Source organism: Seriola lalandi, unplaced genomic scaffold (genome assembly GCF_002814215.2).
Source record: "Seriola lalandi dorsalis isolate HSWRI2012SDOR001 ecotype SW California unplaced genomic scaffold, Sedor1 jcf7180002054416, whole genome shotgun sequence".
Classification (NCBI taxonomy): domain Eukaryota; kingdom Metazoa; phylum Chordata; class Actinopteri; order Carangiformes; family Carangidae; genus Seriola; species Seriola lalandi.
This window is the reverse complement of record NW_019524969.1, coordinates 434265-450568: the sequence shown is the minus strand read 5'-3', so window position 1 is coordinate 450568 and position 16304 is coordinate 434265. Positions and strand designations below refer to the sequence as shown.

The following is a 16304-nucleotide window of genomic DNA, read 5'->3' as shown; positions in this document are numbered from 1 at the left end:
ATTCACTTTCCAGCATCTCCATACTGTATTACTCAGTTCTTGTGCTTTGTGTATTGTATAGCAATTTTAGGATCATTTTGTTTGGAGGCATTTAAATCTATCACCAGCAAAACCCATTCAGCTCCACACCTGACGTATGCTGCACGCTGGTGCTGGACACATGAATATATGGTTGGTTTGATCCACGATGAACCACAACAGCATGAATATAATTTGTCAAAAGCAAATGCTAGGCTAACAACGCAAAGCTTTCAGTGACACAGAACAATCCAGTTAAACATCACAGCGTGCAGTGCAGCGTGGAAGCTAAAATAAATGTGAGGTTCCTGTTGTTTTTATGGTCTAATTTTGTCACAATGTATTGCAATGCTTTGTGACTAATTAATCATGCATAGCTGGTTTAATAGGACAGCGTAATCCGGCCACGGTAGTGAAAAGCTAAATTTCATGCTGTGCACCAATCCTGTATGTGAATGACATTAGTATAATCAAAAGCCATGGAGTAATGAATTCCAAGCTTTTTAATACTTTCTAAACGCGATTACACTTGAACAAAGCATCATTTAGGTTGGAGATCTTCCCAGTGGCAGAAGACATTTTTTTTGTTTCCTCTCAGCTGAGTCAACCACATTAAAACTAGATCCGTTAGCCATGGAAAAAAGTTCGTGCCTCTGTGTTTGTGCCAGGAGGTGCTGCTTCCTATAAGCTCTCTGAGGGGCTGTCTGTGGTCTTCCATCATTGTAGTGCTGCGAAGCACAAGGTCCAGAGGAGCACATCAATTCATCTAACATGAAATCCTACAGAACATGAAAGCCCAGGATCATCGCCAAGCTTTGAGTGATGACTGTTTCAGCATTTTGTGCCAAGAGGAGGAAAAGTGGGAGACAAGAATGATGAGAGACAGAGGGAGAGCGAGCAGAGGGAGGTAAAGGACAGACAGAGTTGCTTTGAGCGTTAACGCCGTGCCAGTGTTGTATGCCACTCCCCCTCCGCATCCCCGGGGACATGAATGAAGTAAATGAATGATGGACCCAGCCCACACAAACGCCCCTCTTCTATTGAGACCGAGCAGTCCATTCACGGGGATGAGTGAGGCGTCGACACCAACAACAACAATAACAACAGCAACATAGGAGGCCCTTGCTCCTATTTCTCATGCATACATATGTATGCAGTCACACAGGCACACACATACGGCACAGATACCATGGACAACACTGCCAACATACCATTACGGACACCTAGAGAGGGTTCCTGAGAACAGGGCTCACTAACAAAGCTCAGAGGCAAAGGGGCGTGACCGGGGGCAGGCATGGAGAAAATCTTGGCATCATGTCAATGCAACCGCCACAATGATCAGGGATGAGAGGCCATCTCCTCCCCTCCACAATCAGCACATTATCAGGAAGCCCATCAGTGCATGAGCGCTGAAAACAAGGCCTGGAAACCTCATGTTCCACCACATTCTGTCCTTCCTCCTCCAATCGGCTCTTCTCTGTTGTTCGTCCAGGACGGGATGAGTTCAGGGGGTTCTCGCCCACACAGGGGTGATCTCACTCAGGGGCCTGACCTTCAAACTCAGGCATTACTCGCCTAAAGCCACAGCAGCTAATGGAACATGGGGAATACAAATCCGACTGAAGCGAGATCAATATGACAAGGAAGGCTTTTGCTATTTACCAATCATTTACATCTCAAACCTTGAAGGTGGGCTTTGTAATGATGTTAGCATCTGACTGAGGCTCAGTTTTCACCAATTATGAATCCTGCAGAGAGATGCACATAGAGCGTATGAAAGTATGAGAGGGTTGTAGCTAAAGGATGAAATACAGCTCAGACAAGAGACGGGGGAGAAAGGAGGAATGTTCCTGCTTTTTTAATCCAATAGTGAGACACAACTACTGCAACCTCCCACAGGATCATGGTCAGACTCAACCACAGGCCTCATTTCTCCCGTAATCACATAGACAGCTACTTGGTCCACATCCAATGTATACACAGAGGGAGAGGCTTCATAGACTACTAGTCTGAATTGCACACACCTGAAGAATTTCAGGAGGTCGTGGGTGTTTGAGGTTGATCAGCTTCTGCCTAAAAAAAAAAAAAAACAAACTGACCTTCCATTTAACGAAAGGAAGCACTTCCCATAAAGCTTTGCCAAACCCGCGCAGTGCAGGAGACTTTGCTCGTATAAACACTCTTCAAGAAGAAATATTTGCACAAGTTTGTACTTTGGCTTCACATCATTTTGTATTGTCAGTGAAAGGATGTATGGTCCAGAATGCACTTTGGGCTTCAGCCAAATGTTCCCCTGTGCTAAATGACTTATACAACACTCCTTCTAAGACGATCGGTATGACAATATGTGAGTGTGAGTAAAGTCAGCAGTTTTCATTGACTCAAACATTGAGCCTTGTGGTGCGAGGTTATAGCCGGGGCACTGGCAAGGAGATGAAGTGTGGAGGCAGTCCGAGCAGTCACCAGCTGAGGTAAACCATCTCAACCGACACTCATAGACAGCTAATGGGAAGCAGACGTACAGTTTGTCCAGTGTGTGTGCGTTTGTGCACCCACACTCCTCTCCTCCTTCTCATTCTCAAGTCCCACCATCTATCCCGCTCTTCCCGAGATAGCAAGCCTGACACTGATGCCCTGTAGTCCATTAGAGCCCTGCCTGAGTCTGCTCTTTTGCTCCCTTCACATTTCCCTCCACTCATCCCATTTCCCTGACAGTCCTCACTTCTACTCTTCGCACCGCTTATATGACTCTCTGTCTTTCTGTCTCCTTCCCTTCCTCCTCTCCTCCTGCATGACGTCTGAGCTGAAGCAGGATGAGCTGCTCAAGTTCAACATGTCAGTCCCTGTCCACAGGGAGGACTACAGCTCAGATAACATTACTGTGATGGGGCTGCAAAAAATCTCCCTAGACACCTGATATGAACTATAGCTCCATAGATAACTCTGCTCCAGCCTTTCTCCTCTAATGCAGCATCACTCTCCCTCTACACACACACACACACACACCTGTTATTACTGATAGGACAGCCCATCTGTTGTCCTCCTCTAACGAGGTCTCCCCTAACCTCCAGCGGTTCCTCTCTCTCCAGCATTGCAGCAACTAATGATCATTTTCATGAACAGCTAATCCGCCCATTAACTGCTAATGAAAAGGATCATTAGTTGATTATTTTTAAGCAGTTGAAATCATTGTTTAGCCAATAAACTCCCCATCACACCCCATCGTGACACCTTCAAATATCTTTTTTTGTCCAACTAACAGTCCAACAGGTCTTTAAGTTGCAAAGACATGAAACTGTATCCACATTTTCACGGCTTTTCCAAAAAGCTCTGGCAGACAAAGTTAAAATAGTTCATTGATTAATTTTCAGCTGAAGGATTTATAGCTCATGTTGCCAGACACCAACCTCACGCTAAAACTAAAGTGGCTTTAAGTTGCTATTCTAGCAAAAGATTCTTCTGAGGTTCTTGTATGTGTTTAAGCAACACTAACACACATATGCAGCCATATGTGAAAGTAAGTGTCCGAAGCAGTTTCCCACCCCAAGTGTTCAAAATGGCCACCACATGATCGAGGTCAATGGCACTGCGGTAACAAGATCCCGACACTGACAGACAAATGATAATGAATGATAGCTGTCTGAGTAAACAAGTGGAGCAGTGCCCTTGACCTGCTGTCTCCTTAATTCACTCCGGGCTGCAAACACCCCACCCCCCCTCCCTCCCTCTCACCCTGAGGACTCCCACACTTGGACCACATCTGGAGAGCACGTCCAGTCGGGTGGAGCCTCTGCATAAAGAAAACCAATCCTTCACTCTCTCGCTCACTAAACTGCCCAACACTCTGCAGCAACTTCACACGATCACACCACAGCCTTATCAAAGTCCTTTGTTTTGGCAAATGTATTTTCTCATTTGTCTTAACTAAGCCTGGAAGCCTCACTGCTGCTTTCCTTCAGGGTTTCCTATGAGCAGATGAGACAGCAGACATCAGGGGAAATAAGCACAATGTGTGCTGTGATTACATCCCACCTCTCTCCTCTGTGGAGAGAATCATTTGAACCCGATTTTGTTTGTGAGGAGTGACAGGTAGATGCTGCTATGGCAACCAAACCAAAGCAGTGTCATATATAGCTTCTTAAAGCTTTGCAAGCATGTGAGCACACACACACACATACACACACACACACACACACACACACACACACACACACACGCAGATACACACACAGACAACACAAACAGAACCACATGGACTTGACATGAATATTAAAAAGACTCTCTCCCGCTCCTCTCTGTCACTTTGAATCTGAAGAAAACCACCTCTTGTAAAAGCCATTACCGTCTCGCTCTCCAACTCTGTCTCTAACCACAACAACTGTCGTCCTCCTCAGCTCCCCCACCCTCCTGCTCCTCTTCTGCAGGTGGTGAGGTTGATCACAGCCTGCATAATAATCTGCCTCTAATAATCATTAAAATCACACCTCAAGAATTATAGGCTGTGTAATGATCTCAGAGGCCTAACAGGAAACAATTACAAAGGCTGTACACACGACCACTTTCACTACACAAGCCGATCCAATCAAGTCCCGAAAATATATAAAAACATGACATCAGTCTAATGTACCACCGTGGCCCACGCCTATTTCTATCCTGTCTGCCACATTTTGATCACAAAAAAAAAAATTGGCTGCAGCAGGGACACACGAACACACACACACACACACACACACACACACACACACGCACACACGCACACACGCACACACGCACACACACACACACACAAACACACACACACACACTATGATGTACAGTACACACGCAGGCACTGTCTATCACTCACCTACACACACCCACATCCATCATAGTGTGCCTGTCTTTCACTCCCTGCTGAGTGTTGGCCCCCCTTTACACAGCAGACAGAGGACTGGAGGGGCTACCCATCAACCCTGCCAAAGCATCCCCTACATGCAGTAAACTATCATTTACATACTGAAGATCCCTAATGAAAAAACAAACAAAACAATTAACACAAAATGTTTTGAAAACTGCACTCCTGGAAACCTAGAAATGGCAGGGATTTGCAAAGTGGGATGAGCTATTTCAAGCATTCGGGGATCTTGAAGTAAAAGTGCTGCTATTGTTTGCACAGACAATGCTGGATGACTGACAGATGGAGCACGTCTAAGGCTCGGCATTAAACTCTATCATCAGCGCCAAAGACGAACGAGTTCATTAGAAAATCTCTAGTTCTTTGATAAAAATAAAAAGTCTAAGGGACAACTCTGCGTGTATGAAAGTATGACTCCCAGGGAGAATTTTAGTTAGAAACACAAAGCTTATAATTTGGTTGTCTGCAAGCCTAACAGCGAGCAGACGCTGCTGATTATACTTTGTAGAAACCTGATGAAACATGCAGCATTTTTAAATCTGAGTATCTTGGAATCTGAGTTAAGGGAAAAAAAAAAAACTCTGACAAGGTCAAAACTCAAAAACTTTATAGTGACACCACCAAGTTTTGGCTTGTGGCCAGGTCAGTTTCAGCATTGTTAGGTGTATTGATCAACTGTGGCGCAGCAGTGTTTTGTTTCCCCATTTGCAATGACAAAGCAGCTTCTTCATCTGGGGTTGACAGGTAGCTAAAGTATTGGTGTCATACTCAGAAGATCTAAACTGAATGCTCATAACATAAACACCTTTAGCACTGATACATTATTACGTTTCTGGTTGAGGTACATTGAGGGTATTATTAAAAAAAAAACAATAGGAATGTAATACCACTCTGTAGTTAGTGTGTCACCTGAGTTGTGAGAAACTAAATCTTCCCTGAAATGCACAAGATTTAAATGAAAACCCAGAAGAAGACAGTTACAGACTAAAATAGATAAAACATGTGAATGTATAATATGTAGGAAGTTATTTTAACCAACAGGAAAACCTCACATTGCCTGTCTCAGCTCTCGTCCTGAACTTAAGGTTCACAATATAAATATACAGGCTTCCACTGCACATGTTGATGTGGAGCTTGGCTGCACCTCAGCGCAAGAAGACAAGCTCACTCTGAAGAGGCTGGATGATCTGCTTCTCCCCAGTACAAATAATTAAATCTATGATTAAAATGCCTAATAGCTAAAGACTGGAATAATAAATAGCAGAGTGATTATGGTTTCATTTGGATGTTGTGCATTTTTATCACCACAGGGCATTCCAGCATTAATAAGTGCTTAGGCTCTGCATGACAGCTCAGAAGAAATATTCAAATCGGGGGGGGGGGGGCCTGTTTTAAATCTAGAGCCTTTCATTGGGAGCAATGATTTGTCTGTGTATAACTCTCTGTGACATCATTAAAGGGTGGGGGGCCAGCAATTTATAAAGTGAAAATGGCTGAAAAAGGGGCTACACAATGGAGACACATTATTTCCTCTCAAGCCTGAGACACATCTTACCACTGCACTTAGTGCATGTTAGCTGAACTGCTATGTAAAACCTTTCTCTTCCCCCAGATGTATATGTCCACCCACTCATCCCTTATACCCACCCCACTGCCCCTGCCCCCTTACCGTTGTGCCTTCCTCACAAGGAAAGTCTGGCCACTTTAGAGACCGCCCTCTCCCCTTTCGCCCTTTGAGTGTGCTAAAACAGCGCCCCTGCTGTGGGTGGCGTACTGGGTGCCCTCCTCCCTCAGCTCACACTGCCAGCCTCCTCTCAACACGCAAATAGAGAGGGGTGTGAGTGTAGAGTAAAGGCAGAGGAGGAGGACGGCGAGGCAGAGGAGGAGAGGGAGATAAAAAGAGAAAGAAACAGACAGGAAGGACACTATATTTAGCACTGGAGCTGTCGCCTTCTGTTTTTCTCTCCTGAATAATCATAGTTTGACAGCATGTATCCTGCAGAGCAGAGGTTGCTGGGATGCTCTACCCCCTCCCTTCCTCCACCAGCAGCATCTCTGGAGAGAAAGTAGCAAAGTATTGTAATAATTGCTGCGGGCTTGCGTGCCACAGCCACCACACATTACGCTGTGGAAACATTTTTCAGCGCCCTGACATTCTCTAGTGGAGATAATAGGGAAGCTTTGGACCATACACTGCTACCAACAGGTACAGTGTCGTATGAATACCAAGAGAGCAAACTGCATCCAAGTGCTAGTGACGTTAACGTGACGTGACCAAACGACATTTATAAAAGCCTCCTGGCCTCCACTATTTCTCAGAATTTGAAAGCATGTAGGACAGGGGCAGTTTAAGGCTGTGACAAACTTGTAACCTTCATGTAGCGATGATGTTTATCTGCTGGGAAAGAAGTAAACAAGCTCAGCTGGTAGAAGGGGACGGAGGATGTGAATTAGATTATGCCGCTTGGTACACACTGGACTTTAGCCTGAGCCAAAAGCCTATATTTGCTTTTGAGGAAAAACAAGCAGATCAGTGCTTCTGCTACTTCTTGCTTCTTTCCAAAAAATAAACACATCACATATTATTTATTTTAGATAATAATATGTTGCACTGCATGTCGTTCACTCCCGAAAGCATTACCTTGTTACACTGCAGCACTTTTCTCAACACTGTTATCCTCTCTTATCTTCAAACACCCAGATAACATAACAACTGCTCCTTCTTACTGTGGATGGAAATCAGTTACATTCAAAATACTTTTCCATACTGGCTCAAAGGAATCACGGATGGAAAACGTCCATCCGGACTGAAAGTCTGCACACTGACTTTTGCAGAAAATATTAAGCAATGCAAAGAAATTTTGAACCGTTGAGCCTTTCCTAAGCGTGCTAATCGTTAGAGATCAGACCACACCCAGGAGGCAGTAATATAGGCGTTAGACTGATTAGCTGCAGATGCACAATCAGTCCTCTTGTGGGTCTTAAAAAAAAAAACATGCCAACCAAAATTCCTCATTGAAAAGATCAATCTAAAAGCTTTTCTCTGAAGCAACTGTCTCTGATCGCTCCACATTTGTGTAAGCTGACCACCTCTACCCTACATAATTCTTCATCAGGCAAAGCAATAACATTAGCACCTCACACTATACTTGATTATTATGATCCCTATTTATTAGTCTACCACAGTATTTCTATGTGAAATGCATATCTCATTATGTTTTACACCCTTAATGATGCATGTCATATTAAGTGACTTGTGTAATATAATGCACTGCAATGTGTAATGTGGTCTGATGATATGGCTAATTAACGACATTAGCTTTGTAGCTGAACAGCAGGAGGGTTTCTGGGTTATGAGAACGCGGTGCTCGCAGACGGCATGCATTTGGACTATCCCCAGTGATTAGCCAATCCCAGTAACTGGTTTCACGTTCACCTCTGTTTGAAGGAGACAGATTCGAGACAACTGAAGCATGAATGACTGGTGGCGGCACTCTGACTTTGTATTTTTTTATTTTAATTTAATTTAATTTAACAAAAGAGAAGCGCTTTGTCTGTCAGGTTTGTCTGGACTTCACTGGCCAGACTAAAGATTCATCCTGAGTAGCCAGGGGTCATCTGCCTGCAGACAGGTTGTTAGCTGTGGATAAGCTTTCAGCGGCTCATTGATTGCTAACACTTGATTGCAGCACGGCTTGGCTGAGGCTCTTAACTCTGTCTCCAGTGTCACAATAATAAGTGAGCAGACCGGGCGGGGTACAAGGAGATAAACTTTGCTTTGGTATCCTTCTAACAATCTAGGGGAGAAGGTGTAATATATCATGGCATGGAAAGGATGATTATGAGTATAATACTTTCTCTTTCACCAGAGAGGTCAAAAAGACAGCTATAGTACAGGACCACCTACATAGAGGCATGCCACCATGATATAACTCGAGGAAGACAAAGGGCTGCTCTCATGTACTAAATATATATACATAAATCTGCCTACAGAACTTAATCTGTGGAAGATGAGGTCTATTGTTGTAGAGTCAGGAATAGAACAAGCAGTAAAGTTCAAACTCGGTGGCAGCTCCTAATTATTCAAAGAATAAAGAGGTGGAGGACATCTTGCCATTTCTGATCTTAACTCTGGAAACTGTCAGGAGAGATGAGCCGATATGTGAAGCCTTTGTTCAGGCCTGACAACCATCGGCCCATTACGTGGGACAAAAAGGCCGCTGTGTGGAGAGCGTGCAAAAGGCTGAAGTAACCTCAAGATTGTCCCTAAGAATTAGTCCGATTACAGGACTGCCTGCATGGCTTTGTCTTTTCTCTGCAGGCTTTCTTCCCAGAGCTAACATTGTGCCCAGGTGTTCCAGCGACAACTGAAGAGGCCAAAGAAAAACAAAGTTAAACACTTTCAAATGTGCCTGAGGATCAGCCCTAACAAGCTATTACTTGTTAATATGGTGCCATTCTCCCACAGTTTGAGGGCAGTTAACCTCGGGTGTGACTGGCTTCTGTTTGAAGGGTCACAACCTCGCAGAGCCCTGCGCACTAAAATAGCATGTGATTATAGACCTTGTTTAAAAGTAAATATAGGAGTTCTCAGCAGCTGATCTAAGCCGGCCTTGTGCAGTTTTCATGAGAAAGAATACACCTACATAGCTGCACAAATGGGACCTTTTGTTTTTGTTATAACATCAGCACATCTGATAACTAGAACAAAAAAAGTTGCACTTCAGAATATAGTGTGCTGCGTTGTGTATTTAATCTACTTTTATTTTCTTCTTTTTTTGGAAAACACAATGTTAAGCAATGTTAGAGATGTATCGTTGCGTAGCATTTTGTGAGTGTGTGTGTGTGTGTGTGTGTGTGTGTGTGTGTGTGTGTGTGTGTGCTATTTTTTCCAACTCTTTTGAAGTCTGGGTTGATGATCTATCCCTATGAGCTTTGAATGGACATTCCTTTAGTCTTAGCCCCTGTTTGCTCTCTTGGTCCTTATCACAGTTAATAACTCAGCCAGCACTAACACACTCAGTAGCTACTTTAGGAACCTCAAAAGGCAAAACTATCAGCTTAGGTTGTTTACATTGTAAACCTTAGTCCTTGTAGACATGGAGCTTTAATGCTAAGTGCAAAAAACGCACTGGTATAGTTCTTTCGATTAGTGGAGACAGGAATATGATGAAACTCCTACTAATATAGTACAAAAATTAGTGGTTCAAATAATAAAGTCAGAGCCAAAGAGCGAAGTACAGGATTTTCTCTGTGGCAGATGTGATCTCATTAGTTCAGGCTTCAAAGCACGAAAATCCTTCAGCTTTTTGTTCTGTAGAGTTTTAGGAAAACTGTCATGTAATAGAAATATCTCCGTACAAAACAAAACAAAGCTGAAAAGTGACAATTAATAAAAGAAAGTGTATATAGAATGGAATTTCAAGGCAAGTATTTACAACAGATGGTCACATTGAGATGCAGTCCCCCTACTGTATAACATACGAGATCTTATCATTTTGCTTTGGAAGAAATGTGTGTGTGTGTATCTGTGTGTATAACCCGGTGTCTGCTGCTCTGATAGAGGGCAAAGATTTGAAAAGCAAAGACGAGGAAGTGTGGGTTATTCTTGTGTCAAAGTTTTGGATTTCGGCCAAAAAGCATTTAAATCATCTCTCCCAGCTTCATAAAAAGCAAATAATCAGTGGAAAGTGATACTGTGTGTAACCTTTACAGATAAACATGTGAGTCCGGGTCATAGACGGAAGCAAACTCAGCAACGCAGCTGATTCTATAGGCTGCTACAGTTGGCAGCTTACATGTGTAGCTTGTCTTGTAGTTTTGTTTTATCATCACAATTCAAATGCTTATTAAAAATTAGCTGGATTATGTTATCAAGAGGCACCTATTACAAGTGAACACAATCTGTATGTCAGCACTAGACAGATATTATGAAACCTAAAGCCAATTATTTGGTTAAGTACACGGGGACATAAAAAATTAATAAAAGCACATTACAGAGCTATTCCCAGAAGTACGGTGCAAAAACCAATACAATTAGGGAATGCTCAGCTTAGGTGCATTTCTAGTCTCCAGCTATCTGAAGTTGCTCTGTGAGGCATAGAGTAACCTCCAAAACTAATTAAAAACAAAACGGAACTCAATTAAAAGAAACAGAAAATAAATGACCTCTTTTCTACCAAGTAAATGTGAAATCAGTCGCGTGTGAAATCCAACTTGATTAGAGACAGAGAGAAAAAAGACAGGATTCAAGTAGGAAAGAGAGAGAGGGAGAGAGAGAGAGAGAGAGAGAGAGAGAGAGAGAGAGAGAGAGAAAGAGAGAGAGAGAGATCAAACAAACAGGTAAGCAAAAGTATCTGAAAAAGTCTGAGCAAAATGACATGAACTGACACAAAGCAAGTCTTTGATTCCTTAAAGTTATGCACTCAAGCAAACTTTGGACACAGAGCCGAGATCTGAAGTGTGGCGACTTGGATCTGAACTCGTCAGAGGCTCATTAAAATCTTTTTCAGAGGCAGGTACTATAAACCCTCAGGAGCTTTACATGGACACGCTGATTGACTATACGCCGGCACTGGAATGACAAAGCACCGGACACTGCACCACTAAGACCTATTTTAACAGGACAGTTCAATACACACACACACATACACACACACACACACACACAGTCTCATGTGGCACTAGCAAACATTCATAACATGCTGGATCCCCGCCCTGAGTGTGTGCCCAGCCAAGTGTTAAATCTGACTTGATTTCAGAAGGGAGCCGAGGTCACACAAAGGCCTGTTTGGGGGGGACTAATAGCCCCGCGATTAAATGAAGACATGAATAGTCAGGACAATCAGCAGCACATCTCATCCCTCTCATCAACACACAATCAAACTCGCTGTTAGGGACGGAAGGAACAAATACCAGGCCTGCCGAGCCCTGAATTCACGCGGTGCCAATAGTTTACCCGTGGCAGTTACTGAGCAAAACCAAGAAATCAAAGACTGATGGCAGAAGTGAGTGTTAGACCAGTAATCGCATGTGTGTATAGGCACGCAAACTGGGTCACAGGCATAGCAGCAGTATTATCCGGAGTGCCTTACCTTTGAAGGACAGGAAGATCCTTGGAGCAGAGAGGGGCTCGTTAGAGGGGGGCAGCGCCCCGGATGACAAGGCCAGGAGGGCCAGCAGCCAGCACAGTTTGTCCCACAACATTGCCCCTCTGTTTGTTAACTGGGAAGAAGGAGAGTCCAGGAGCTGAGGGGCAGAGAGGGATGAGCGTCAATCAACAATAAGCAAGCACACTGACCGCACAAAGCAACCTACTCTCAGTCACTGAGCTGCAACAATCAGACACAATCAGTTTGATCACTTACAGACAGAGCTGCAACGTTTAGTCTTATAAAAGCTTGTTGGCACTTTACTCATAAAGAACATCTAGGACTGAGACACATATCCAAAACTGGATCTGTTTTTTTATGCGGCCTTCTGCATCTGTTGTACATATTGGTTGGATATCTCATGGGTGAATGCTTAAAATCTTTTCAAGTATTTTTTGGCAGGTTGTGAATCATAGATCATAATTTAGGCCAATAAACTGAACTTGAACCATAAAACCTGAGGGCTACAGGAGTGTGCAGAGACAGAATTGAGTTTTTCATCATTGCTACTGGATTTTCTGATGAATCTGACTCTCCTAATCATCCACAGTTATCCTGGCTTCGCGTGCTTTGTGAAGGCAACAGTGTGAATGGACGGAGTCTCCCTCCAGCCGCTGCATGCTGACCCACACCTCGCCACTCTGCGGATCTACACTTTTTCTGCAACACAACGTGCTCGTGAAAGCTCGCAAATAAACTGGTTTAAAGTTGAAGAATTATTACTAGTGTTTGAAAGGAGGAGCTGAATTTGACCAGGAGTGTACGGTACGACTTGTGCTGTTTGAGCCTGGCGCGCGCTGGCGCTGCTCACAGATTAAAGCACAAAGCGCATCAACATGCTGTTGACCGCCACAAAGAGCTGGAGATAATAATATCCCTATAAAAATGGATCTGAAGACTCAGCGCGCGGACGAGATGACACGATTGTGCGAAATGCCGGCACACGCAAACAGAGAACTTGCAGAGAGAAATGACCGTTTGGAGACAATAAAACAACTTTCACTGTAATGAGCCGTGCACGGCACCGATCTACATGTAAACGTGGATCTGAGTCCGAGGTCAAACTGCCAGTCAGGGCTTGAGATCAAGTTCCACACTGAGCCCTGAAGGCAGGACTCCAAAAGCAGACAGTTAACCAAAATAAAGCGTGACTGCTCTTTGAGTTATGAGGACATGAACATGAACCACGTGTCATTTATTTTTATGAGGACCTGCAGGATTTGAAATTGTCAGAAGAAGTTGCAGGGAGTTGACGAACGTTTGATCACAGTGAAGAGCAGATTTTGAAGACACAGCATCACATGCAGCAAAAAAAAAAACAAAAAAGAAAAAAAAAAAACTTTCAGTCCCTCAAAACTCACGTCTAGTTGAATACACACATACACCCCCAGCATCCACCCACCCCACAAATACATACACACACACATTGCTCTTGGCTCTTGCAGCATTTGGAGATAGTGGCTATTTGGGAGAATAACTCATTTGAGCCTCCCACGCGCCAGAGAAGACAAACCAAAAATATAAATACAGTCGAGCGGAAGTCTGTTGCTTAAAATAAACCAGTACAAATATTCAGGAGAAAAATAATTTTTCTGCACTTTTAAAATATATTTTATATTCTCAATCTTGCACATGCAGCACAGGGATTATTCTTTTTTTTCTTCCTCGACTGTACCAAATGTGGCTTCCCACTGATTTATCTGTCTGTACAGAAATAATTAATTTGACTTGTCATGTATCACAAACAGCACTTGCATTGTGACCTACCTTCTAGTTGCGTCCAGTGAATATTGTGATAAAGCCGGTGAACATTTAAAAACCATCCACCCAGATCCCTTGAGCTGCTCTGTCCGCACGCAGGAGTATCAGTGTATCCGCCGCAGATCCTGCACGATTATCCCAGAGCCAAACAAAGCTTGGATTTAAATTAACCGGACGCAGCCGCTTTAACTTGAAGTGAGCTCTAAATCGCATCAACAGATTCTGTGTCTTCCCCTGAAGGAGGCTGGAAACAAAAGAGTTGCTCCTGTAGATGAGTGTGGCGGAGATCAGGGCTCAGCCTTGCGCAGCGGCGCTCAAGTGTGTAGTGCAGGGAAGCGGCTTGTGCAGGTGGATACACTGAGGTCTCCCGGCGGTGGACACACCCATGGGGGAGGGAACCTACCTTAGCATCCCTCCGCTCCGTCCCGCCCTAAAATCTAACACAAGCCGAGCCTTTCTCTGCATCCTCTCACACTCCGGGGCTGCAAAGGTAAACCCACTAAAACCGGGGGAGAGAACAAACTGCACAAGTGGTGTCACAAGTGTCAGCAACATGAGATGAGAAGTGTCTTCAATACTGGGAGGGGGGAGTCGTCTAAAAATTTCTGCTACAATCAAAACAAATTGAGCAATATAGTTTTAAAATGACTTAAAAAGCATTTTGCAAAAGCCCAAAAAAATATACTTTAAAAAAAAAAAAAAAAGAATTTTGCAACATATATTTGTGCACTAGGCCTCAGTGTCTTTGTATTTCCAGCATAATTGTCACATCACGTCTCCCACATATTCAGACTTGTAATTTGAGTTTTTACTTTATTCAAATCAAGTGTGGGAACAAATTTGCCTTCTACACTCATGTCAGTGTGATTTGTTGCCCAGAGGTTGATTCACAGTGTTGAAATTAAGCGTTGCAGTGAAGCCTGAAGGCTTTAATAGGTTAGAATTATGCAATCTGTTTTCATTTCCATCAGCATTTATCTTTGACAACAAAAAGTTTGCTCATCAATCTTCCAGATTAAGATAAAGATAAATGAAGATAACACAAGCAAATGCATGGAGACAAGTCAAATTTTTTTTTTTCTGCAATTCCCAAACAGTGTATCATTTCCAATTCAAATATCTCCATGATGACTTCATTACAGAATAAACAATGCAAAACACTCATACCCACTGTAATGCAGAACACATGGGAACTTGTGTTAATAGGATGTAGGCTTGGTTTTGTGTGAAGGAGACAATATTTTACTGTGTCAAATTCATGATCATGCAACCTGCTTCCAAACTGCAACAATAAAAGAGCTTAAGTGAGCTCAGATGTTACAGATCTATGGGTGATGATTTTGTGAGGGAGAACTGTTCTATTGGATGTCCAGAGGAAGCCTTTTTTTTTTCTTCTGTGGCTGTTTCAGTAAAAAAAAAAAAAAAAATAGAACTGAGGTAATTTCACAACTTGATTCGCCTGTGACTGCCAGCTACTGATTTTTATTTGCTGACTGGAGCCAGCATCGAGTTGTGCTGAGAGACTTTCAGATACCCGGTTCTGAGCCAAACAATTGTTCAGTATCTGCTGGTATTGGCAGTCTCACAGGTATGGAAACAGTGTTTGCTTTCTGAATGAAGCATGAATCACTTTACTGTATTTTGACTCAGGCGGAGAAGAAAGAAAAACAAGCAGACAATGGTTTCAGATGAGAAGAAAAAGGTTTTCTTTTTTTTCTATTTGATGCTCTCACAGCTGCTGATGTGTAACTTTGAAGCCAAACAGGAATTTTTGGCTGAACGTTGGCATAAGAAACTGTTGAAAAGTGGCTAGATGCAGATAAGGTAGATTTCCCCCAACACCTCGACAACCTGACAGAGGGATCGCTGGCTCGAGCCTCAGATAGGCATCACATATTCATGGGCAAATGGAGCCTTAAATCTTTTAATCTCACTCGATCCCTCCCCTGATCACGCTGGCTTATTTCGCTTCTTATGCAGTCAACGCACAACACAGCTGACGCCCAGTGTGCATGCTTATTATTCCATAAATGATAAATACAGTAGCTTAGGTTTCATGCAGTCTACAATTGCAGAAATGTATAAAATGAGGTAGGAATTTGGCAGATACAAAGACTTTCTTTCACTTAGTCATTGTTGTAGACTTGATTTACAATTTCCTCTGTTTCTGTTAACTCACTAAAAAGGTACTGTTACTCTGACGGACCATGAAACCTGCTCTACCGTGTGATCATTTCACTGAAACCTACTCGTAGAATACTCACGTATGACTTCCAATATTTAAACATTGATTTAGCCAAAAATGTAAGTATGCTTTGTGTCCTTTTCAGACTCTATAATGAGGGTAAAAGCTGTATTCAATTCAAAAAGGCATGTGAAGCACCTTTATGCCGATTGCTCCAAAGTGAACTAAAAGACACTGAGATCTCTGGCTGTGACTTTGAGTTGTCTGTCTTTCGAAAGATGTCTTGGAAAGACGA

General features: G+C 43.1%; 1 protein-coding gene across 1 annotated transcript in view; it reads right to left on the bottom strand.

The window, feature by feature from the left end:
• Positions 1-14176, bottom strand: part of LOC111657864 (semaphorin-3F-like) — a 51334-nt gene extending 37158 nt beyond the window's left edge. The window contains exons 1-2 of the mRNA XM_023410198.2: positions 13831-14176; positions 12007-12160 (exon numbers count right to left, since the gene is read on the bottom strand). Of these exons, the coding sequence (XP_023265966.1) occupies positions 12007-12118 (112 nt within the window). The 5' untranslated portion in view covers positions 12119-12160; positions 13831-14176. The remainder of the gene's footprint in view (positions 1-12006; positions 12161-13830) is intronic.
• Between the last annotated feature and the right edge of the window lie 2128 nt (positions 14177-16304).